The sequence below is a fragment of the Pristiophorus japonicus genome, chromosome 18 (genome assembly GCF_044704955.1).
Source record: "Pristiophorus japonicus isolate sPriJap1 chromosome 18, sPriJap1.hap1, whole genome shotgun sequence".
NCBI lineage: Eukaryota > Metazoa > Chordata > Chondrichthyes > Pristiophoridae > Pristiophorus > Pristiophorus japonicus.
Window position 1 is genome coordinate 52,570,896 of NC_091994.1, and position 25,898 is coordinate 52,596,793.

At 50.8% G+C, this 25,898-nt stretch overlaps 1 protein-coding gene across 1 annotated transcript in view; it reads left to right on the forward strand.

Annotated features, from left to right (window-relative positions):
* Positions 1–25,898, forward strand: part of LOC139229037 (disintegrin and metalloproteinase domain-containing protein 10) — a 224,241-nt gene that overhangs the window by 177,003 nt on the left and 21,340 nt on the right. The window contains exons 9-11 of the mRNA XM_070860697.1: positions 19,021–19,154; positions 22,893–23,073; positions 24,078–24,222. Coding sequence (XP_070716798.1) covers positions 19,021–19,154; positions 22,893–23,073; positions 24,078–24,222 — 460 coding nt within the window. The remainder of the gene's footprint in view (positions 1–19,020; positions 19,155–22,892; positions 23,074–24,077; positions 24,223–25,898) is intronic.

Genomic DNA, 25,898 nt, shown 5'->3' on the forward strand with positions numbered 1-25,898 from the left:
GCTTTCTGAGACCAGTCGGTCCTTGCCAGCTCGTTGGTGAAGGTCGCTGTGAGGATGTATTTCAGACACTGCCCCTCTTCCTGTGGTGCTGGTGTGGCACCAAGTGTCTTCGAGACCTCAGAAAGGGACTCACTCGGCCCCAAGCCAGCATCGACCGATGAGAGCAGCACATTGTCCAGGACCCTGGTCACAGGAAGAGATCAGCGCCATCTACAGCTGAGGAGGGCAGGGATCCTGAACTCCTACGGCCCAGCTTACTTACAGACCACGAGGAACTCTGAGCCTTCAGCAGTGGTCTGAGAATATACAGCACAGCATCTCTGGGCCATTGCTGTCCGCAGTCGGGGAGCCCTGAACAGTGAGGGAGCAAGTGTAGGGCAGAGCTTTCCCGTAAATGCTGTGCCTGGTCCCATTGGGACATTTACCCACATCAGAGACACCCTAACAACCTCTCTGTCAACATACAACATTCTTACAGGGCTTGACAGGGTAGATGCAGGGAGGGTGTTTCCCCGGGCTGGGGAGTCTAGAACCAGGGGTCACAGTCCCAAAATAAGGGGTCGGCCATTTAGGACTGAGATGAGGAGAAATTTCTTCACTCAGAGGGTGGTGAATCTTTGGAATTCTCTGCCGCAGAGGGCTGTGGAGGCTCAGTCGTTGAGTATATTCAAGACAGAGATCGATAGATTTTTGGATATTAAGGGAATCAAGGGATATGGGGATAGTGCAGGAAAGTGGAGTTGAGGTAGAAGATCAGCCATGATCTCACTGAATGGCGGGACAGGCTCGAATGGCCGACTCTTCTAATTTTTATGTTCTTATGTAACTCATGGGACCTCCATGATCCAGCCCCCAGATCAGGATAGAGGAAGGATCTCGTGAGACAGCCTCCACTCAAGGAGACGGAACAAGGGTCCCCCACTTGACCAGGCCCCTTGGAGAGTGGACAGGCACTGGGACGGTGCAGCAACTGTACAGGGACGCCTCCTCACCCTGTACCCAGATGTTTAATATCGGCACAATCCCAACCGCACTCGTCACTGCTCCCATTTAGTCAGCACTTCATCACTTGGGACAAGTACACAGTGTAAGGGCACTGAGGACTCACTAGCAGCAGCCGCAGGGGTGAATGTGTGTCATTTTCTCAAGGCCTTCCCTCTCCAACCACTATTACAACTGGATAAGAGAAAGGAAGAGAGTAAATAAATAAATAAATATAGCTCCTTACATAACCTCAGCACAGCCAATTAAGTATTTTATGGCGTGTAGTCACTGCGGCAGCCAATTTGCACACAGCAAGATCCCATGAACAGCACTGCGATAATGACCAGATAACCTGGTGTAAGTGATGTTGGTTGAGGGATAAATATTGGCCAGGTCACCCCTGCTGTCCTTCAAATAGTGGCCATAGGATCTTTTACATCCACCTGAGAGCAGACGGGGCCTTGGTTTAACGTCTCATCCAAAAGACAGCAAGACCGACAGTGCAGCGCTCCCTCAGTACTGCCCCTCCGACAGTGCGCCGCTCCCTCAGTACTGCCCCTCTGACAGTGCGGCGCTCCTTCAGCACTGCCCCTCCGACAGTGTGGCGCTCCTTCAGTACTGCCCCTCTGACAGTACGGTGCTCCTTCAGTACTTCCCCTCTGACATTGCGGCGCTCCCTCAGTACTGCTCCTCCGACAGTGCGGCACTCCCTCAGTACTGTTCCTCCGACAATGCGGCGCTCCCTCAGTACTGCGCCTCAAAGTGTGACACTCCCTCAGAACTCCCTTTGCGACAGTGCGGCGCTCCCTCAGTACTATCCTGCGACAGTGCGGTGCTCCTTCAGCACTACCCCTCCGACAGTGCGCCGCTCCCTCAGCACTGCCCCTCCGACAGTGCAGTGCTCCCTCTGCTCATCACCTCCGACAGTGCAGAATTCCCTCAACAGTGCCTCTCCGACAGTGCGGCGCTCCCTTAGTACTGCCCCTCTGACCGTGCAGCTCTTCCTCGGTACTGCCCCTCCCACAGTGCAGCGCTCCCTCAGCACTGCACTGGAGGGTTAGCTTGGATTTCTGTGCTCACGTTCCTGGAGTTAGACTTGAACCCACAGGTCGGGGGGGGGCGGGGGATAATTGCCCCTATTCAGCTCTGTGAACACCTCCGGGGAGGTGCACAGTGGCATTTCCGCCTGGGGTAGGGGTGCACTACTTCCTCGCAGGAAATTGTCCTGGAGTTTTTGGGGCGCCTCGCCCCGCAATCAGTGCCTTGGACCGGTGCATGAAGGCCGATGACATCACCACCCCGCGCCACCCCCTCACCGCCCCATGTGGGAAATTGCCCCATGCGCAGCGAGGCTGGTGGCCATCTGCTGCCGGGGCGCCCCTTAAAGGGGAGGCCTTCAGCGCGCGGGCCGCCATCTTTATTTGTCGGCCGACTCTTGTGTCGGCCCGACAATGGCGGCCCTTGCGTTGACCGGGCTGCCCTTGAGTAGCCCGGCACTCCATTCTGGCTGCTGGGCTGCTGGGCCCGGTCAATTGCGTCCCGAGTGAGCCAGTGGCGGCCACGTAAGTCCCAAGCAGAGTGCGCAGCGGCCCTCCCATTTAATGAAAGGAGAGGGATGTTGTCGTGCCGGTCTGCTCCACCCGGCACTGGACTGGACTTAGCGCTGCACTGCCGCCCGGGAGCGCTTCTGAAAGGCAGCGAGGTGCCAGAGACAGCGCTCCACGTGTCTTGAGGGGCGTACCATCCAATTCCCATCGGCGCCGGGTATCGGGCCGGGCCCCGCAAGCACCGGCCCCCAATCGGGGCGAGGGGTAGTTTTGTCCCCACAATCTTCTGACTCAGGTATGAGACTGCTACCACTGAGCCACGACTGATGTCTAAAGTCATTAGCAACCAGTGTGTTTATTCAATTTTACCGACCTGTACATCAGCTCCCTCTCTGTGTACCTCCTCCGCTTCCTTCTCGCTTCTAAGAAAGAGGTTCTGCTGAGAGAGTTCGAACAACTAGGGACTAAATTGAAAAGCAGAGCCACAAAAATAATAATCTCTGCATTATTACCTGAGCCACGAGCAAATTGGCATAAGGTCAATAGAATCAGGGAGATGAGTGCGTGGCTCACAGGTTGGCGTGGGAGAAGTGGGTTTCAATTCGTGGGGCACTGGCACCAATACTCGGGAAAGAGAGAGCTGTTCCATGGGAACGGGCTACACCTGAACTATGCTCGGACCAGAGTTCTAGTGAACCGACTAACTAGGAAGGTAGACAGGGCTTTAAACTAAATCAGGGGGAGGACGGACGCAGAGGAGAGAAATCTAGAATGCTAAAGAGAAATGAAAAGGAAGCAATGCAGGAAAGTGATTGTGGTAAGGATAACCAGATTATGTCAGGAAGGGACAGAGCATACAAACAAAAGAGTGCACTAACAAATAGGGTCCAGGTAAGAAAAAATAACGTTAAGACAAATAGGGCTATAGTACAAAATAATGTTAAGATGTCTAATAATGTTAAAAAGACTAATCTAAAAGCATTGTATCTGAATGCATGAAGCATCCGTAATAAGGTAGATGAATTAACAGCGCAAATAGATGTAAACGGATACGATATAGTTGCAATTACGGAGACATGGCTGCAGGGTGACCAGGGTTGGGAACTGAATATCCAAGGATATTCGATATTTTGGAAGGACAGGCAAAAAGAAAGAGTGGGTGGTGTAGCGTTGTTAGTAGAGGATGAAATCAGAGCAATAGTGAGAAAGGATATTGGCTCAGAAAATCAAGATGTAGAATCAGTCTGGGTGGAGCTAAGGAGCACCAAGGAGCAGAAAACATTGGTGGGAATTGTCTATAGGCCTCCAAACAGTAGTGGTAGTGTAGGGGATGGCATCAAACAGGAAATTAGAGATGCATGTAACAAGGGTACTACAGTAATCGTAGGTGACTTTAATCTACATATAGACTGGCCAAACTGTTATGTATGTATGTAAACCTCACCAATATGTAAGACTTGCCACTAGGGGGCACACCTGTGGGAGACCTAAGGGTCACCTGTGCACCCTGGGCAAGCAGGTATAAAAGGTGATTCACCATGCTGCTTCTCCACTCTGGCCTCTGAATAAAGAGACCAAGGTCACAACAGTTTGAGCTTAGAATATAGTTCTGTGGATTTATTCTGAACATAACAAATTGGCGATGAGTAACGGATCATGAACTTTCACGCGGTAATGGCTGCCGTTGGTATTCTTGAGAGATTTGTTGAGGGTGATGATTGGGAAGCCTTCGTTGAGCACCTCTACCAGTACTTCGTGGCCAACGAACTGGACAAGGCTGAGACAGCGATCAAGCACAGGGCGATTCTCCTCACCGTATGTGGGCCTTCGATATATGGCCTCCTCAAAAATCTGCTGGCACCGGTCAAACCAACGGACAAGTCTTAAACAGAGTTGTGTACGCTGGTGCAGGAACACCTCAAGCCGAAGGAGAGCATCTTAATGGCCAGGTATTGCTTTTACATGCACCATCGCTCCGAGGGCTAGAACGTGGCAAGTTTTGACGCCTTGCGGGACAGTGCGAATTTGCAGGATCTTTCGGGAAAATGTTGCGGGACTTTTTCGTGCTTGAATCGGCCATGAGGTCATTCTTTGCAAACTGCTGTCTGCCGAATCCCTAGATCTGAGCAAGGCCATCACGATAGCCCAAGCCTTCATATCCATGAGCGACAACACGAAACAGATATCTTCACAGAATGCAAGTACTGTGCATAAAATAATGTTTTCAGCAGGCAGAACTGTACAGGGCAGGGCCCACACGACCGCAGAGGCCAGACCTACGCCTAAAGTGACTCAGAGTCGCCGTAGGGCGTGAATGCGTATCCATTAACACCATGTTGGCGCTGCAGGAGCAGTCATAGAGCCCATCAATGTCGATTCATGCCTTATGTGTGCAAGGGCTGTGGCACAATGGGGCACCTCCAGCGAATATGTAAACGGTCTCTGACTCACCATGTGGCAGAGTCAGGAGAGGACGACCGATCCAGCGAGGATCACGATGAACGAGCAGGAGAGGCAACTCAACCTGAGGATGAACAGGAAGTATATGGGATACACACCTTCACCACCAAAAGCTCTCCGATAATGTTAAAAGTTAAACTCAACAGCACTCCAGTCTCCAAGTGATAGAGTATTCAAACAGGCTCATTTAGACAGACTGTGAAAATTCACAGACCCCCAAGTCAAGACTGCTACGTGCTGCTCAGCATGTTGCATTAACTCATCAATCAACTTGACATTTTTGGACCTTGGATAGCGAGCCAATAAAACGTTAAAAGACTTTCAATTGAGCCAATAAGGTCAAAGAAGGCGAGTTCTTTTCTGTAAATTGATCCAGGTATACAGTACAGCCATTTTGACCATGTGTCTCAGTAAGACAAAGAAACTGGCAATCAGCCAGCAGTTTGTTGCTCTCTTCCGAGATTAAAGAAGTTAAAACTACCATCGGAGTTCATATTTCATTGGAAATTAAGAGATCTAACAATTTTGGCGCTGCGAACAGGATCACTGAGGAAAGAAACTGAATTTTGGACATCGGACCTATAGATTGAGGTAAGGACTCCTCTTTTTTTAAAAAAGTCCTCGGTCAAAAGTCTAAATTCGCCTCTCCTTCTACGCGATTCCGAAAGCCTCCGGTTTGTGAACCCTCCGGTTGGTAGTCAGCTCGAGGTCCCATAGACGTCTAAACTTCGGCGGTGTGTTAGTTAATTAATCACCGACCTATTGATCGGCTAGCAAGCCTACGACTCGAGACCCCAGTAAAGAACTCAGTAAATAAATGGCAGCAGGAGAAAAGGGCAAAGAATTGCCTACAATTGTTAAAGGTGGGCAGGCACCACCTCAAGTTTCGCTAGATGAAATCCTCGAACAGTTGAAAGAATACATAGAGCAACAATTCAACTTATCTAAAACCTGTATTAAGATCGAACAAAAGTACGGAACCTCCAAAGGACAATGGTCCTTGGACGAGATTAAAAGGGCCTGGGGAAAAACGACCCGTATGAAAAATAAAGAGCAAACTAAATGGTCCCTAGCGGTTATGGGCCAGATCCGAAACCGGAATGAAATTATAATGCGTTCCCAACATGATCGAGAACTGACCAGTACAAAGGATCAATTGCAAGCTGTTTGTGCACAGCTGCGACAGAAAAAGCTTGAACTTGAAAAGCTGGAAGCGGAAGTTAAAGATCTTAAAGATGAAATTAAAGAATGGAAAAAATCATTAGGTCAAGAGACAGTAATAGGAAAAGGAAAATGTATTGATCAATTCCCAGGGTACCCATGTTTGGATAAATTAAAAGCGCAAACCCGAAGACACGACCGAGGAATAGATACGGTTTCTGAATCCTCCAACAATACAGTGTCGGAGGATGATGAAGAATTAGGGGTGCGCTTTGCCCCGTTTAAAAAAAGACAAGTTGTAGTCAAATCAGAAGAGACTGCGGATGAGGCGGAACCAAAAAAACAAAGAGAAGGGTGTATGAAGAATACTTAGTTCATGCTCCGGCAGACCCAGAGAAAATTGATAAATTTTCCAAGGAATTGCCCAATCCAAAGAAAGGGGGAGTAAAAACGTGGGACCAATTGGACCGCTTAAGAAATATATATCAACTTCATCCCTGGGACGGAGTGCAAATTTTGACCATAATGGTGCCAAAAACACAGGGAGGAAAATTGCACGACAAGGTAGATGAAGCTTTGGGGCAGAATGTGCAAGAATTAGACGCAGGATGGGAGGCGATTAAACACTGGCTGCAAGCCTTCAGTCCAGCTAAGACAGACTGGGGAAAAATTTCAGCCTGCCAACAGAAAGGAACAGAGGAGGTCCTGGAGTATGACGAGCGGTTTAGATGCACGTGGCTAGAACATTCGGGTATGAATAATACGGATGAGGAAATGGATGAACAAGCGTTTGGACCCCTGAAAGCAGCTTTCGTGGCAGGTCTAAAGCCAGAACTGTCCAAAATGCTCACGGTAGTGTTACCGGACTGGGAAGGTAGAGGAACTACCTTTGCAGCATTGGTGGATCGATGTAACCAATTAGATCGGGATATGGGAACTAAAGTCCGAGCTGTACAGGCTATGGGATGGAAATTCCAGGATTCCGATAAACAGTCATTCGGAAAATTACCCGGAAAATGTCATTATTGTGGGCCAAGACGTGCAGGGCAAAACAGCAAGGTCACGGCTGGGGAAGAGGACGCAGCCAGGGATACAATTCAGCCAACAAGCCAGGCTTGTCACAAGATAACGACCTCATAGAAGTATTTAAGCGACTGACAATACAACAACAGAAGAAGTTACTTGGGATAGCAAAAAACGACTAGAGCCCACCCTGGCCCCCCTCCTCGCACTAATACAACAAAGGGGAGATGGGCTATATATAACTGTGAGGGTGGGCGATAAGGATGTGGACTGTCTTTGAGACACAGGGGCGGAATTAACATGCTTACCCCTACAATATGGAGAATTTTTGCCATTGGATGGTAGGGCACGTACAGCCTATGGAGTTGGGGGCCATAAAATGGAAATTAAAATGACAACACCGGTACTTTTTGGGCTGGGTCCACATGAACTAACCACGCCGGTCTGCATAGGCCCAGTAGATCAACCCCTTTTGGGAATGGACGTTCTAATCCAAATAGATTCATCGTTGCATTTCGAGGATGGTCGGGTGACATGGTCAATTAGAACTTTGAAGAAAGAAGAATTGAAGGAACACCCGATATGGGCTAAAGATAAGAACGATTGTGGCCTACTCCAGATGGAGCCTGCGTCATTTACAGGGACCAAGCCTCCATGCACTAAACAGTATCCCATCAGTCCAACTGCCATCGCGGGAATCTTACCGGTTATTCAGCAATTGGAGAAACAAGGGGTGCTTATTAAAATGCATAGCTCCTCCAATAGCCCCATGTGGCCGGTACAGAAATCTAATGAGACTTGGCGTTTGACTGTCGATTATAGGAAAGCTAACCAGTGTATTGATCAAAAAGCTCCTTTGGCCGCAGATCCCTCCACCATTTTTAATGCCCTCAAACCGGAACATAAATATTTCTCGATTATAGATATGGCCAACGGATTTTGGTCGGTGCCTCTGGCACCGGAGGTTCGACAGTGGTTTGCTTTCACTGTCCAAGGACAACAGTACACTTGGACCCGGTTACCGCAGGGTTTCCACAACAGCCCTACGGTATTCCACATGGCTTTACAAAGACATTTGCGAGAATTACCTCTCCTGTAATCCACAGTCATCCAATATGTAGACGATATCCTGCTAGCTTCAAACACGGAAGAACAGCATGAACAAGATTTACGAGCTTTGCTGGATCACCTTCGGCTGAAAGGACATAAAGCCAGCATCGACAAAGCACAAATATCCCAAGAAGAGGTTGTATACCTGGGACAAAAGATTTCATAAGGAAAGAGAGAACTTACCCAGGATAGAACTGCAGCCATTCGGGCTGCTAAACAACCCACCACTATTCAGGAACTAAGGTCTTTTTAGGGATTGTGTAACTTTAACAGAAATTGGATTGACTCCTTCACACAGCTTGCTCAGCCACTGAATGATATTTTAAAGGGGAAACGTGCCTCTAAAGAAGCCATCACCCTCACTAAGGAACAGCAAGAGGCCTTCCTGAGTTTGAAAAAGGCTTTGTGTTCGGCACCGGCTCTGGGAATCCCCGACAGTGGTAAGCCATTTACCCTGTTTGTTCATGAGAAAGAAGGATATATGACAGCTATTACTGACACAAGAACATGGGGATCGGCAAAGACCTATTGGCTATTATTCGGCAAAACTGGATGCGGTAGCCCTCGGATGGGGAAGTTGCCTAAGGGCCATGGAAGCTACATGTCGAGCGGTAATGATCACTGCGGGTCTAGTCCTCGACCAAAAGCTGATTGTCAAGTGTCCCCACACCGTACACGCTTTGCTGTCTATGAATAGAATGTCTCAGGTGACGGCAGCAAGATGGACCCGCTGGACAGCAGTTTTGGAAGCTCCTAATCTCCATATCGTCCGGGCCAACCCGGTTAATCCCACAACTATGCTCCCGATGTCAGAATCGAGGGAGTAAGAAAGGGGAGAATGTGAAGAGCATGACTGCGTGGAGATTTTAAAAGAAACAGAAGAAGCAGCCTTAGCAGCAGAGGAGCCTCTGCACAACCCAGACCTCATCCTGTTTACAGATGGTTCCTCCTTTGTTGACAATGGTACCAGAAAAGCAGGATGGGCAGTTACAACCTTATGTGAGGTAGTGGCAAAAGGACATTTACCCTCAGGAACGTCAGCACAACAGGCCGAGTTACGGGCCCTGTCAGAAGCGTGTTGTCAGAAGGACAGACAGCTAATGTCTACACAGATTCGCGTTATGCTTTTGGAGTCGCTCACGACTTTGGTATGTTATGGCGGAAAAGAGGATTCCTCACTGCTGCTGGTACACCTATCCGAAATGAAAAAGAAGTCCGAGACTTACTGGAGGCCATACAATTACCTCAGGAAGTGTCCATCCTGAAGTGTAAGGCCCATACCAAGGAAAATACCACAGAAGCACAGGGAAATGCCCTAGCCGACCAGGCAGCTAAAGATGCCGCCTCACAGGGCGTTCCTCCAGAAGAACCAACACAGATGTGCAGATTGAAAGCACTCAGGACTCTGACACGAGACCTTCAAACAATGCAAGGCGAGTGCTCCCGAGAGGAAAAATGGACATGGATTGAGGCAGGAATTAAGCTATGCGAAGATGGTGTCTGGAGACAAAAAGTTACCGACAAGCCAGTTGCGCCACAAGCGCTTATGCCTTTTTTAGCCCAACAGATCCACTCGTGGGGACACTTGGCCTCACAACAGATGACGGCACGGTTCCAGAAAAGCTGGTGGGGTCGGGAATTTAAAAAACATGCCCAGCTGGTAACAGACCGCTGTGTGGTCTGCCAGAAAAATAATTCTGGACCCATCACGGTAATGCTCCAACTGAGGCCCCCTGCCCCTGTCGGACCATTCCAGCATCTGCAGGTTGATTATATATCTCTTCCTTCATGCCAAGGATACACTAACATTCTTGTCATGGTCGACAGATTCTCTAGATGGGTAGAAGCTGTCCCAACTAAAAGAGCCACAGCCAATCACACTGCAAAGGTCTTGTGTAAGGATTACATTCCCCGATGGGGAGTCCCAAGTAGCATTGACTCAGATCAGGGAACACACTTCACAGGTGCTGTCTGCCAAGAAGTCTGCAGGTTACTGAACATTACGTGGGATTTACATTGTCCTTATCATCCACAATCATCAGGACAAGTAGAGCGAATGAATCGAACTCTGAAACAACAGCTTGCCAAATATCACCAAGAAGGAACACCATGGCCCCAGGCACTACCAATAGTGCTATGTAGCATTAGGACAACCCCGAACAGAACTACAGGTCTAAGCCCATTTGAAATTATAACAGGAAGACCCATGTCGCTGCCAGGAACTATCGATTTACGGAAAGCTGATGTTCACTTAATGAGTGACACTCTGTTATCATACTGTCAGAACTTAACCAATGCTATTAGTTCTGTTTCCCGACAGGTATCGGCAGCTTGGGGTAATCCACCCGAAGGAGGACACGACATCATCCCGGGAGTCTGGGTGTATGTGAAAAAGTTGCATAAAGAACCTTTGGGTGCCAAGTGGGAGGGACCTTATCAAGTGTTATTGACTACCCAGGCAGCTGTTAAAGTCCAAGGAAAGAAAGCCTGGATCCACGCTTCACACGTTAAACGAGCACCCATAACTGAAGCTGAAATCTAATAAGGACAATTACATTTTGCGAAAATGTATAAATTTACTGTAGTATTGATTGTAGGTATTCTAGGCATAGGCCTACTTCTTACTAGCCGACCTTCTGCACCAAAGGGAAATAGTAGGGTAGCAAGGGAATTACATGTAAATACCTTTTACTTTTATATTGTTTGTTTATGTTATGCTTAAGGAAAGGTGGTTTACTGGTTGAATTAAGATATTGATTTGGATTAAATTGGAATAAGGTTAATTAACCTACTAAAACCAGACTTCCATTGTGGCCACGATGGAACTCGGGTTGGTGTAAATTTGTGTGGAAGCTACTAGTCCGGACATGTGGCGAAACACATCAACAAATTTTAGAAGGAAACTCTATTAACATGTATGAAATTATTTTGTAGAATGTTTAACCAGTGATAGCTGATGTTTTATGATTCAGTTTGTGAAAGAATCAAAGGGGGGATTGATAGAGTATTCAAACAGGCTCATTTAGACAGACTGAAAATTCACAGACCCCCAAGTCAAGGCTGCTACATGCTGCTCAGCATGTTGCATTAACTCATCAATCAACTTGACATTTTTGGACCTTGGGTAGCGAGCCAATAAAACATTAAAAGACTTTGAATTGAGCCAATAAGGTCAAAGAAGGCGAGTTATTTTCTGTAAATTGATCCAGGTATAAAGTACAGCCATTTTGACCATGTGTCTCAGTAAGACAAAGAAACTGGCAATCAGTCAGCAGTTTGTTGCTCTCTGCCGAGATTAAAGAAGTTAAAACTACCATCGGAGTTCGTATTTCATTGGAAATTAAGAGATCTAACACCATGGAACTGGACACGGAGGCGAGTCAATCAGTTATGAGCCAGAAGGCATTCGAGAGGCTGTGGGGCGACAAAGCACAATGACCCAAGCTGATCCCGATTCAGGCAAAGCTGCGCACCTACACCAAGGAACTGATATTAGTTATTGGTTGTGTCATAAGAGTATCCCATGAGGAAGCGGTGCATGATTTACCTCTGTGGATTGTTTCAGGTGATGGGCCAACGCTGCTTGGTAGAAGGTGGATGGGGAAGATTCGATGGAACTGGGAAGACCTCTGTGTAACTTCTCTGGTGAACAACGTCTCCCTTGCTCAAAGGCTGAGCAAAACCCCACCTTCAGCTGAACCCGGCATCGAAGTGCAGATCCATTTGCAGATCCCCGAGGCACAGGCCGCTTATCACGACCACGAGGAGGTGAAGATCAACCGAGCAGTGGTACAGGCGCGGTATCCACCACCCAAAGCCGACGACCTCTTCGCGACGATGGAAGAGGCTCCAGGTTGACCACGCAAAGTAGGACTCCGGCCAAAATGATCCGAATGTGTCTTCCCGACGCCAGAGGCAAAATCTCTGGGGAGGAAGATATCGGCAGTTGGCATCATGGACACGGACGAGAGTGCATCCAGACCACGGGACGAGTGTGTGTCCAGACCACGGGACGAGTGTGTGTCCAGACCACAGGACGAGAGAGCGTCCAGACCACGGGACGAGAGAGCGTCCAGACCACGGGGCGAGAGAGCGTCCCGACCACGGGACGAGAGAGCGTCCAGACTACGGGATGTCGCCGCAACGAAACAGAGGTACATGTTGCCCAGCAAGGAAAATGACTGGGTTTGGGGTGAAAGTCAAGGGGCAGCCGCTGAGAAGGCCAAAAACCCACTATGTTCCAATAAGTTGGTTGCACTGTGTAACCCATGTGAGCGTTCTTTCAGGCCAAAGATGTACTATCATATGGGGTCGGGGGTACCTGACAACAAGCCAAAGTAGTGGGTGAACCCCAACCAATTGTATATGTATCTAACAAAGTATTGATAGCAAGTGATGTGTTATCACATGGGGTCGGGCATGTTGTGCAGCAAGCTAAAGTAGCAGGCAAGCCCCAACCGGTTGTACGTGTATCCAATAAGTTAACCAAGGCAGTAGCTTGGGTTCACGGGACAAAAGAGACGTACCAAAGAGTGTCCCAATATTTGCTCGAATCAGACAAGCTGCCCATCCCACAGTTTTGGGAGAGCAGAGGCACCATTATCAATGTGTTGTTTCGAGAATGTCTAACACTGTCTGTGCACTGTAACATGATCCGCCATGGGCCAGGCACTGAGAACGGCGCTAATACCCTCAGTTGGCTACCGTTGCCCACTACTGGGGTGGAAACGGCGCAGCCCGCAGTCCTACTCGTTGTCATGGAAGTGCTAGAAAGCGAGGGGTCAACCGTAACTGCCCCCCAGTTTAGGACCTGGACCAGCCAGGATCCCACGTTATTGCCTGCCAACGGCGAACCGCTAGATGGGAAGTTGCAGCTTATCCGTCGCAGAGACGAAAGGCTCATCCCATCAGATTGCCCTCTATGGGGCAACGCTGCAATGTTGCAAAGAAAGGCAGGGGGGCTACACACAGTCGGTGGTCTGGGGCCCCCATACCATGGCCCAGGATCCACGGGGTCCACGAGGTCTCCCGCCACTACTGAAAGTCTCAAGATCATATCGGCCACCCTGGGCTTGCCAGACCTTAGGGCCAGCGACAATAGTCCGGAGCGGGCAGCCCAAATCATAAAGCCAAGCACCACACGTGTGACGGTAGACTCCCTACAGACCCGGCTATCCCGGGTGCTGTGCAGTCACCAGACAGAATCTCTCAGAACCGAGCTTTCCGTATGCTATCAGCAGAGAATGCACCATGATCACACGGCCCCTCCACGCGACATCAGAATAAATGATGTAGACCATGTTCATGGCCCCAGATTGGCTGCACTGTATTAGCCAAAGAGGGGAATGGAGTGTTTGTGATGAAAATTGAGCGTTTGTTGTGAAACCATGTACTGGGCAAACGCAGAAAGCATTTGGACCAGACCAAACTGCGAACCACAGATAACCAGGAACCACTGTGAAAGGACCTGCCCCCAGCAACCCACTAACACAATCAACCTCGCCGTCAACCACAAGGATGAACCCACTACGTCAGGACTTCAACTCAGGCGATCGACCTGGGATGCAGGGCGCCAGATCGCTTCAACTTGCAAAAAACTTGTACATAAGACTTTGGGGGGAGAGTGATGTTATATATATATGTAAACCTCACCAATATGTAAGACTTGCCGCTGTGGGGCACACCTGTGGGAGACCTAAGGGTCACCTGTGCACCCTGGGCAAGCAGGTATAAAAGGTGATTCACCATGCTGCCTCTCCACTCTGGAGTCTGAATAAAGAGACCAAGGTCACAACAGTTTGAGCTTCCAATATAGCCCTGTGGATTTATTCTGAATATAACACAAACCAAATTAGTAATAATACTGTGGCAGATGAATTCCTGGAGCGTGTACGAGATGGATTTTTAGACCAATATGTTGAGGAGCCTACTAGGGAACAGGCTATCCTAGATTGGGTATTGCGTAATGAGAAGGGGTTAATTAACAGTCTTGTTGTGCGGGGTCCTTTAGGGAAGAGTGACCATAATATGTTTGAATTCTTTATTAAGATGGAAAGTGAAGTCCAATCCGAAACTAGGGTCCTAAATCTAAACAAAGGAAACTAATAAGGTATGAGGAATGAATTGGCTATGATAGATTGGGAAGATTCATTAAAAGGTGCATGATGGTGGATAGGCAATGGCTAACATTTAAGGAATTACAACAGTTGTACATTCCTTTCTGGCGTCAAAACACAAAAGGAATAGTGGCCCAACCATGGCTAACAAAAGAAATTAAGTACACTATTAGGTTCAAAGAGGAGTTATACAAAGTCTCTCCCTGGGGGGCTGGTGTTTACTGACCTGCTGTGTGCACCTCCTCCGCTTCCTCCTTGCTTCTAAGAAAAGAGGTTCTGTGAGAGAGTTTGAACAGCTAGGGACTAAATTGAAAAGCAGACCACAAAGGTAATAATCTCTGCATTATTACCTGAGCCACAAGCAAATCGGCATAGGGTCAATAGAATCAGGGAGATGAGTGCGTGGCTCAGAGGTTGGTGTGGGAGAAGTGGGTTTCGATTCGTGGGGCACTGGCACCAATACTCGGGAAAGAGAGACCCTAACCCTAAATACCCTAATCTTAAATACCCTAACCCTAGCAAACTGACTAACTAGGGAGGTAGACAGGGCTTTAAACTAAATAAGGTGGGGGTGGGGGGAGGGGGGAGGATGGTCGCAGTGGAGAGAAATCTAGAATGCTAAAGAGAAAAGAAAAGGAAGCAATGCAGGAAAGTGATTGTGGTAATGATAACCAGATTATGTCAGGAAGGGACAGAGCATACAAACAAAAGAGTGCACTAACAAATAGGGTCCAGGTAAGAAATTTAAAAGCATTGTATCTGAATGCACAAAGCATCTGTAATAAGGTATTCGAATTAACAGCGCAAATAGATGTAAACGGATACGATATAGTTGCAATTACGGAGACATGGCTGCAGGGTGACCAGGGTTGGGAACTGAATATCCAAGGATATTCGATATTTTGGAAGGACAGGCAAAAAGGAAGAGGGGGTGATGTGGCATTGTTAGTAAAGGATGAAATCAGAGCAATAGTGAGAAAGGATATTGGCTCAGAAAATCAAGATGTAGAATCAGTCTGGGTGGAGCTAAGGAGCACCAAGGGGCAGAAAACATTGGTAGGAGTTGTCTATAGGCCTCAAACAGTAGTGGTAATGTAGGGGACAGCATCAAACAGGAAATTAGAGATGCATGTAACAAGGGTACTACAGTAATTGTAGGTGACTTTAATCTACATATAGACTGGCCAAACCAAATTAGTAATAATACTGTGGCAGATGAATTATTGGAGAGTGTACAAGATGGTTTTTTAGACCAGTATGTTGAGGAGCCTACTAGGGAACAGGCTATCCTAGATTGGGTTTTGTGTAATGAGAAGGGGTTAATTAACAGTCTTATTGTGCGGGGTCCTTTAGGGAAGAGTGACCATAACATGATTGGATTCTTTATTAAGATGGAAAATGAAGTAGTCCAATCCGAAACTAGGGTCCTAAATCTAAACAAAGGAAACTACGAAAGTATGAGGAATGAATTGGCTATGATAGATTGGGAGGATTTATTAAAAGGCACGATGGTGGATAGGCAATGGCTGACATTTAAGGAACAAACACATGAATTGCAACAGTTATACATTTCGTTCTGGCGTAAAAACACAAAAGGAATAGTGGCCCAACCATGGCTAACAAAATAAATTAAGGATAGTATTAGATTCAAAGAAGAGTTATACAAAGTTGCCAGAAAAAGTAGCAAGCCTGAGGATTGGGAGCAGTTTAGAATTCAGCAAAAAAGAACCAGAAATTGATTAAGAGGGGAAAAATAGAGTATGAGAGTAAACTTACAAGGAACATATAAACCGACTCCAAAAGTTTCTACAAGTACGTAAAAAGAAAAAGATTAATCAACAAATGTAGGTCCTTTACAGACAGAAATGGGAGAATTTATAATGGGGAACAAATAAATGGCAGAACAATTAAATAAATACTTCGGTTGTGTCTTCATGGAAGAGGACACAAATAATGTCCCAGAAATGCTAAGGAACCAAGGGTCTAGTGAGCAAGAGGAATTCAAGGAAATGATTATTAGTAAGAAAATAGTGCTGGTGAAACTAATGGGACTGAAGGCCGATAAATCCCCAGGGCCTGATGATCTACATCCCAGAGTGCTAAAAGAAGTAGCCATGGAAATAGTAGATGCATTGGTTGTCATCATCCAAAATTCTATCGATTATGGAACAGTTCCTGCAGATTGGAGGGTGGCAAATGTAACCCCACTATTTAAAAAAGGAGGGAGAGAGAAAACGGGGAACTACAGACTGGTTAGCCTAACATCAGTAGTAGGGAAAATGCTAGCGTCTATTATAAAGGATTTGATAGCGGCACACTTAGATAATATCAATGGGATTGGACAAAGCCAACATGGATTTCTGAAAGGAAAATCGTGTTTGACAAGCCTACTTGAGTTTTTTGAGGATGTAACTGATAGAATAGATAAGGGAGAACCAGTGGATGTAGTGTATTTGGATTTTCAGAAAGCCTTTGATAAAGTCCCACATAAGAGGTTAGTGTGCAAAATTAAAGCACATAGGATTGGGGTTAATATACTGGCATGGATTGAAAATTGGTTAACTGACAGGAAACAGAGTAGGAATAAACGGGTCTTTTTCGGGGTGGCGGGCAGTGACTAATGGGGTACCACAGGGATCAGTGCTTGGGCCCCAGCTATTCACAATATATATATAAATGATTTGGATGAAGGAACCAAATGTAATATTTCCAAGTTTGCTGACGACACAAAACTAGGTGGGGTTGTGAGGAGGATGCAAAGATGCTGCAAGGCGATTTAGATAGGTTGAGTGAGTAGGCAAACACATGGCAGATGGTGGATAAATGTAAAATTATCCACTTTGATAGGAAAAACATAAAGACAAAGTATTATTTAAATGGTGATAGCTTGGGAAGTGTCGATGTACAGAGGGACCTGGGTCCTTGTACACCAGTCATTGAAAGCAAACATGCCGGTGCAGCAAGCAGTTAGGAAGGCAAATGGTATGTTGGCCTTCATTGCAAGAGGATTTGAGTACAGGAGCAAGGATGTCTTACTACAGTTATACAGGGTCTTGGTGAGACCGCACCTGGAGTATTGTGTGCAGTTTGGTCTCCTTACCTAATAAAGGATATACTTGCCGTAGAGGGAGTGCAGCGAAGGTTCACCAGACTGATTCCTGGGATGGCAGGACTGTCGTATGAGGAGAGATTATGTCGACTAGGCCTGTATTCACTAGAATTTAAAAGAATGAGAGGGGATCTCATTGAAACATATAAAATTCTGACTGGGTTGGATAGACTGGATGTGGGGAGGATGTTTCCCCTGGCTGGGAAGTCTAGAACAAGGGGTCACAGTCTCAGGATACGGAGTAGGAGATGAGGAGACATTTTTTCACTCAGAGGGTGGTGAACCTGTGGAATTCTCTTCCACAGAAGGCTGTGGAGGTCAAGTCACTGAATATATTTAAGAGGGAGATAGATAGATTTCTAGCCACAAAAGACATCAAGGGGTATTGGGGAGAAAGCGGGAATATGGTGTTGAGATAGAGGATCAGTCATGATCATATTGAATGGTGGTGCAGACTCGAAGGGCCGAATGGCTCCGACTGCTATTGTCTCTATTTCTATGTGTGTACCTCCTCCGCTTCCTCCTCGCTCTCTCCCTGGGGGGCGTGCGGCTGCTTTTCTCTGACCTGCTGTGGACTCACTGTGACATTCTGACCAAGTAGCCCAGGGTGGTGGCCTGTGCTGGACTTTACAGCCCTGCTCCACTACCTCACTCCCCCAAACAACGCAAGTGTTGCCTGAGTGTTAAGCAGAGTGTGCTGTACACTGACTGTGGGCCTCATTGCACTGCGACTCCGTGGCTGTGTGGGAGCCCATGAAGGTGAGGCAGCTAAGGGTCTCCAAAAAGCCAACCATTCATTTTGTGGAAGTAAATGCAAAACTAATCTGCGAAACGATATTTCAGTGAGCGAGTGGTCAATCTATGGAACAGACTTCCTAGGGAGATGGTGGAAGCAGTTAGTGTCGATTCATTCAAATGTAAATGAGATAGATTTATGAGGAAAATGACATTTTGGAATGCAATGTATGAGTAACGTGAGACATGCCGTGTGGTGGGTGCAGCGAGCTCGGGGGGGAACAGGGGACTGAGGACCTGTGGCTCCCAAAGCGCTCCCCCACTGGGGGTCTCCTCACCGTGTCTAGGTCTGCTGTAGATTCATGGATAGAGATTGATCGCTGTGATTGGTCAACAACTCCAGTATAGTTGTATTAGTGCCTCGAGCCTGCTCTGCCACTCAGTCGATCGTGGCTGATCTGCACCTCAATCCCATCTACCGCCTCTCCTCCATATCCATTGCCACCCTTACCCAACAAAACTCTACCCACCTCAGTCTTGAAAGCTCCAATTGACCCCTGCATCCACGGCCATTTGAGAGAGAGAGTTCCACATTTCTACTCGGCTTTATGGGAAAAAGTGCCTCCTGATTTCACTCCTGAGCGGCCCTGCTCTAATGTTAAGATTATGCCCCTTGTGCTGGACTCCTCCATCAGAGGAAATACTTCCAATGGCCGTGACCTCATGGTCAACCCCTCGGCCTCAGTCACTGACCAACACATTTCCTTCTTCACAGGGCTCGTCGGAGGGATCTGCTCACGCAAGTGGAACACTGGTCTGATCACACTGCAGAAATACGGCTTGCCGCTTCCTCTGAGAATGGTGCACATCACTCTGGCTCATGAGCTTGGTCACAGTCTGGGATCTCCTGTGAGTATACAAGTGAAACACATAGTGGAGGGACAATAATTGACAACACAGTACAGAGCTTAGACAGGGGTGGGAGGGGGGGGCACTAAAATTGCCGATTGTGGACGGTAACCAGCCCGAGGCAGGACTCCCCCACCCCCCCCCCCGCCCCAGCGCAGAAGGTCCCGCCCCCCCCCCCCCCAGCGCAGAGGGTCCCGTCCCCCCCAGCGCAGAGGGTCCCGCTCCCCCAGCGCAGATGGTCCCATCCCCCCCAGCGCAGATGGTCCCGTCCCCCCCAGCGCAGAGGGTCCCATCCCCACCAGCGCAGAGGGTCCCGTCCCCCCCCCAGCGCAGATGGTCCCGTCCCCCCCAGCGCAGAGGGTCCCGCCCCCCCCCCAGCGCAGATGGTCCCGTCCCCCCCAGCGCAGAGGGTCCCGCCCCCCCCAGCGCAGATGGTCCCGTCCCCCCCAGCGCAGATGGTCCCGTCCCCCCCAGCGCAGATGGTCCCGTCCCTCCCAGCGCAGAGGTCCCGTCCCCCCCAGCGCAGAGGGTCCCGTCCCCCCCAGCGCAGAGGGTCCCGCCCCCCCCCAGCGCAGAGGGTCCCGTCCCCCCCAGCGCAGAGGGTCCTGCCCCCCCCAGCGCAGATGGTCCCGTCCCCCCCAGCGCAGAGGGTCCCGTCCCCCCCAGCGCAGAGGTCCCGTCCCCCCCAGCGCAGAGGTCCCGTCCCCCCCAGCGCAGATGGTCCCGTCCCCCCCAGCGCAGAGGTCCCGTCCCCCCCAGCGCAGATGGTCCCGTCCCCCCCAGCGCAGAGGGTCCCGTCCCCCCCAGCGCAGAGGGTCCCGTCCCCCCCAGCGCAGAGGGTCGCGTCCCCCCCAGCGCAGATGGTCCCGTCCCCCCCAGCGCAGAGGGTCGCGTCCCCCCCAGCGCAGAAGGTCCCGTCCCCCCCAGCGCAGAGGGCCCCGTCCCCCCCAGCGCAGAGGGTCGCGTCCCCCCCAGCGCAGAGGGTCCCGCTCCCCCAGTGCAGAAGTCACGTCCCCCCCAGCGCAGAGGGTCCCGCTCCCCCAGCGCAGATGGTCCCGTCCCCCCCAACGGAGAGGGTCCCGCTCCCCCAGCGCAGAGGGTCCCGCCCCCCCCCCAGCGCAGAGGTCCCGTTCCCCCCCAGCGCAGAGGGTCCCGTCCCCCCCAGCGCAGAGGTCCCGTCCCCCCAGCGCAGAAGGTCCCGTCCCGCCCAGCGCAGAGGGTCCCGTCCCGCCCAGCGCAGAGGGTCCCGTCCCCCCCAGCGCAGAAGGTCACGTCCCGCCCAGCGCAGAGGGTCCCGTCCCGCCCAGCGCAGAGGGTCCCGCCCCCCCCAGCGCAGAAGGTCCCGCCCCCCCCAGCGCAGATGGTCCCGTCCCCCCCAGCGCAGAAGGTCCCGCCCCCCCAGCGCAGAAGGTCCCGCCCCCCCAGCGCAGAGGTTCTGTCCCCCTCAGCGCAGAAGGTCCCGCCCCCCCAGCGCAGAGGTTCTGTCCCCCCCAGCGCAGAGGGTCCAGTCCCCCCAGCGCAGAGGTTCTGTCCCCCCCAGCGCAGAAGGTCCCGCCCCCCCAGCACAGAGGTTCTGTCCCCCCCAGCGCAGAGGGTCCAGTCCCCCCAGCGCAGAGGTTCTGTCCCCCCCAGCGCAGAGGGTCCAGTCCCCCCAGCGCAGAGGTTCTGTCCCCCCCAGCGCAGAGGGTCCAGTCCCCCCAGCGCAGAGGTTCTGTCCCCCCCAGCGCAGAGGGTCCAGTCCCCCCAGCGCAGAGGTTCTGTCCCCCCCAGCGCAGAGGGTCCAGTCCCCCCAGCGCAGAGGTTCTGTCCCCCCCAGCGTAGAGGGTCCAGTCCCCCCAGCGCAGAGGTTCTGTCCCCCCCAGCGCAGAGGGTCCAGTCCCCCCAGCGCAGAGGTTCTGTCCCCCCCAGCGCAGAGGGTCCAGTCCCCCCAGCGCAGAGGTTCTGTCCCCCCCAGCGCAGAGAGTCCAGTCCCCCCTAGCGCAGAAGGTCCCGCCCCCCCCCCAGCGGAGGTCCCGCCTCGGCCACTGAATTGGGCAATTTCCCGGTGGGGGGGTGGCGGGGAGTGGCGGAAAGGGGTCGGTGTGCATGGCCATGACATCCCCCGCATTCCACTTCCTTTAGGGGCGGTTCCAGCTGTGCTCACGGGGCGAGTTGTGCAGCGCTACACGAAAGCTCCGCGCAGTGCTGACGTGCTTCAACGCCCCTCCCCTTCCCTTAAAGGGGCGGGCCGCTGCGCACTGTGCTCGGCCTCTGATGGGCTCCACTGGGCCACCAGGGCAGCGTGGGACCGGGCCTGCAGCCAGACACACAGATCGGAGCACCGAACCACGCGGAACGAAAGGTCGGCTAGCCGACCCGAGAGTCAGCTAAAAAACTAAGATGGCGGCGCAGGGCGCTGGCGACCTCACCTTTAACTTCCGCCCTGTGAGCGGATGGCGGCCAGGTCGGTGGGGCAATTTACCTCCGTGCGCGCTGAGGGGTTGCCGCGCACGGCCATGGTTGCGTGGCGGCCCGGTGTGCTACCATGTGACAGCCCCGTCGCAAACCCCCGGACAATTTCCCGGGAGCCGGTCGCGCCCCCCCTGGGTAAAAATGTTCTTGTGCCCCATTTGTGACCTCCAGAGATGCTAACGGGCCTCTCAAACACGGGCAATTTCACCCCCGGGAAGCCTGGCCCAGTTATTCAAAATAATGTCTATACAATGTGACGTACAATGATGGATAGCGCAGAATCACCAAAATTAAAGCAGGGTTAAAATTAGGGGAAGGGAAGGGAGGGGTGGGGAGGGAGGAAGGGAGGAGTAGAGAGGGTGAGGAGGGAGGGGTAGAGATGATGGGGAGGGAGGGGTGAGAGGGAGGGGTGGGGAGGGAGGAAGGGAGGGGTAGGGAGGGTGGGGAGGGAGGGGTAGAGATGATGGGGAGGGAGGGGTGGGTGGGGAGGGAGGAAGGGAGGGGTAGAGAGGGAGGGGGTTTGTATTCACTTGAGTTTAGAAAGTGACGGGTGATCTGATCGAGATGTTTAAAATGTTAAATGGATTCACATCGCATTGATCGAGAGAAACTATTCCCTCTGGTGGGGGAGACCACACCAAGGGGACATAACCTTAAAATCAGAGCCCGGCCGCTCAGGGGTGATGTCGGGAAGCACTTCTTCACACAAAGGGCAGTGGGAATCTGGAACTCCCCCAATGGCTGTGGAGGCTGGGAGCCAATTGGAGCTTTCAAGACGGAGATGGATAAGTTTTTATTGGGCAAGGGCATCGGGATATGGAGCAAAGTTGGGTAAATGGAATTGAGGTGCCGATCAGCCACGATCTGATTGGATAGCAGGATTTGTGTACACAGTTAATGTCTATAAATAGGTACAGTTAGGAATCGCTTCCAGTTTCGAAACGAGATGAGGTGAGATCATTTTAAAATAGGAATTACCAAACGGGGTTTGCTGAATATGTTACTGCGAGACTTTTGAAGCCAGGAAACCCTGTCTCCAGAAAGGTTGGGCACGTGAGTGATAAACATGAGGGTCGGTATAATCCAGGATAAGAAACTTTAGGAAGAGCGAAATTACCTTAAAATCAGAGTGTCCCAGTCACAAAATACATATCGTGAGACAGCTTGTGAAATCTGTGCACAGGGTTTAAAGACTTTACACATCAAGCTCTCACACTGTGATCAGACAGAGTCACTCAGAGGGTGAATTCCAGCATTGAAAGCCAATGAATTTCTTGTTTTTTAAAGCATGATAAGGGCGAGGAGTGCATCCCACCGGAATCTTCAGGTTCCCGGAGGAACGCGGGAAACTTCTTGATGTTTCCTTACGCCTCGGATGGAGATGAGTACAACAATGATCGACTCTCTCCCTGTACAATCCGGCACGTCAGCAAGATCTTGATGGCAAAGAAGGACCAGTGCTTTGAGGGTAAGAGGGCAGTGCCACTGGGGGCTCAGACTGAAGAACAAGACTAACTTCTCAATCTTACATTTCATTTCTCGCTATTCCCTCCATTTAACTATAGTGAAACCAGCTGAACTTCCACCGAAGTTCTCTCACTCTGACTAACGAGAAAGAGCCGAGAAAAAGCGGTGTGAACGAGTGGATGTGTAGCAGAACCTTCACGGAAATTCACCGCAACCATTCTTAATCGTATCGTGTTGCACCAGCTAGAATGGTTATTGTTTCAGTCATTTGGGTTTTCAGTTTGCACTAGTTCAGAGACTCAATCACTCAGCACAGTGAATGAGTGAGTCTGAGGCGTAGTGAGTGAGCGTGAGGCGCTGTGAGTGAGCGTGAGGCGCAGTGAGTGAGTGCGGGGTGTAGTGAGTGAGTGAGTGCGAGGCGTAGTGAGTGAGTCTGAGGCGTAGTGAGTGAGCGTGAGGCGCTGTGAGTGAGTCTGAGGCGTAGTGCGTGAGCGTGAGGCGCAGTGAGTGAGTGCGAGGCACTGGGACCTGTATCTGAGGGGAGTGAGTGTGAGGGGCTGGGACCGTGTCTGAGGGGAGTGAGTGTAAGGGGAGTGAATGTGAGGCACTGGGACCTGTATCTGAGGGGAGTGAGTGTGAGGGGCTGGGACCGTGTCTGAGGGGAGTGAGTGTAAGGGGAGTGAATGTGAGGGGCTGGGACCTGTAGCTGAGGGGAGTGAGTGTGAGGGGCTGGGACCTGTAGCTGAGGGGAGTGAGTGTGAGGGGCTGGGACCTGTATCTGAGGGGAGTGAGTGTGAGGGGCTGGGACCTGTATCTGAGGGGAGTGAGTGTGACGGGCTGGAACCGTGTATGAGGGGAGTGAGTGTAAGGGGAGTGAGTGTGAGGGGCTGGGACCTGTATCTGAGGGGAGTGAGTGTGAGGGGCTGTGTACCCCTGAACAGTTGCTGGTTGGTTTTACTGATGCCGGTGGGAGATGGTCACGTGTGTCTGCAATGTACCTTGCAGACAGTAAGAGGCCAATCTGCGGCAACCAGCTGGTGGAGGAGGGCGAGGAGTGCGATGTTGGACACAGTAGCTCTGATCCTTGTTGCTATGGCGGCAGTCACTCAATGGAGCTTTCCTGTAAGCTGAAGCCAGGGAAAGAGTGCAGGTAGGACACCCAACCTTCCAGTATCTTCAAACCTTCCAGAGCCAGTCTCCTTCAGCAGAGGGTACTGGCAACGGCCTTGTGTAGTGGGGCTGGGCAGTAATATCGTGAGCCAAATCCAGAGGCCTTCTCTGCTGCCCATAGCAACGCTTGCTATTCACAGTTGCAATGTCTGCCCTTGAAATGGTACGCTCCATTGAAGGCTACAGCTCTGGCAAGCCCGTGTGGTGGCTGGTGGGCAACGCACAGGCATCTTCCACCCTTCAACATGTGGTTCGGGACCTGGAACAAACAGACACGCACGCACTCGCTCTCGCCTCGCGCACTCGCTCTCGCCTCGCGCACTCGCACTCTCGCATTACACTATCGCGCTCACACACTTGGACTCGCACTCTCGCACTCACGCACTCAAACACAACTCGCAAGGCGCACGCACTCCCACACTCTCGCACACACTCTGTCACACACACACCCTCTCTCTCACACACACTCACACTCTCTCTCTCACACTCACTCACTCACTCTCACACTCACTCACACTCTCTCTCTCACACTCACTCTCTCACACACACACTCACTCGCTCTCACACACACTCACACTCTCTCTTTCACACACACACACACTCTCACACACTCACACTCTCTCTCTCACACACACACACTCTCACACTCTCTCTCTCACACACACTCACTCACTCTCACACTCACTCACACTCTCTCTCTCACACTCACTCTCTCACACACACACTCACTCTCTCACACACACTCTCACACACACACACACACATGCACTCTCGCGCTCTCTCTCTCACATACGCGCTCTTGCCACGCCGCACACGCGCACTCTCTCTCACACACACACGCGCACTCTCTCACACACACTCTCACACACACACACTCACACACACTCTGTCTCACACACGCACTCTCTCTCACACACACACTCGCACACACTCTGTCTCACACACGCACTCTCTCTCAAACACACACTCGCACACACTCTGTCTCACACACGCGCACTCTCTCTCACACTCTCTCACACACTCACACACACTCTGTCTCACACACGCACTCTCTCACACTCTCTCACACACACTCTGTCTCACACACGCACTCTCACTCACACACACACTCGCACACACTCTGTCTCACACACGCGCACTCTCTCTCACACTCTCTCACACACACTCACACACACTGTCTCACACACGCACTCTCTCTCACACACACACTCGCACACACTCTGTCTCACACACGCGCACTCTCTCTCACACTCTCTCACCCGCTCTCACACACACGCTGGGGCAGGGTTGGCGCTGTTAAATTACTAGAAACTAAAACCACCAACAAACTTCAGGGCCCCAGGACTCAGTCCTGGCGTGGACACTCCACCTTGGTCAGGATTATATCAACAACAACAACTTGGGGTTATATAGCATCTTTAATATAGTAATATTGGCCAGGACACCGGGGATAACTCCCTTGCTCCTCTTCAAAATAGTGCCATGGATTGTTTACATTCACCTGAGAGAGCAATCCCTTGGTTTAACATCTCATCTGAAAGACAGCCCCTCCGACAGTACAGTGCTCCCTCAGTACTGCCCCCCGACAGTGCGATGCTCCCTCAGTACTGTCCCTCTGACAATGCAGCGCTCCCTCAGTACTGTCCCTCCAACAGT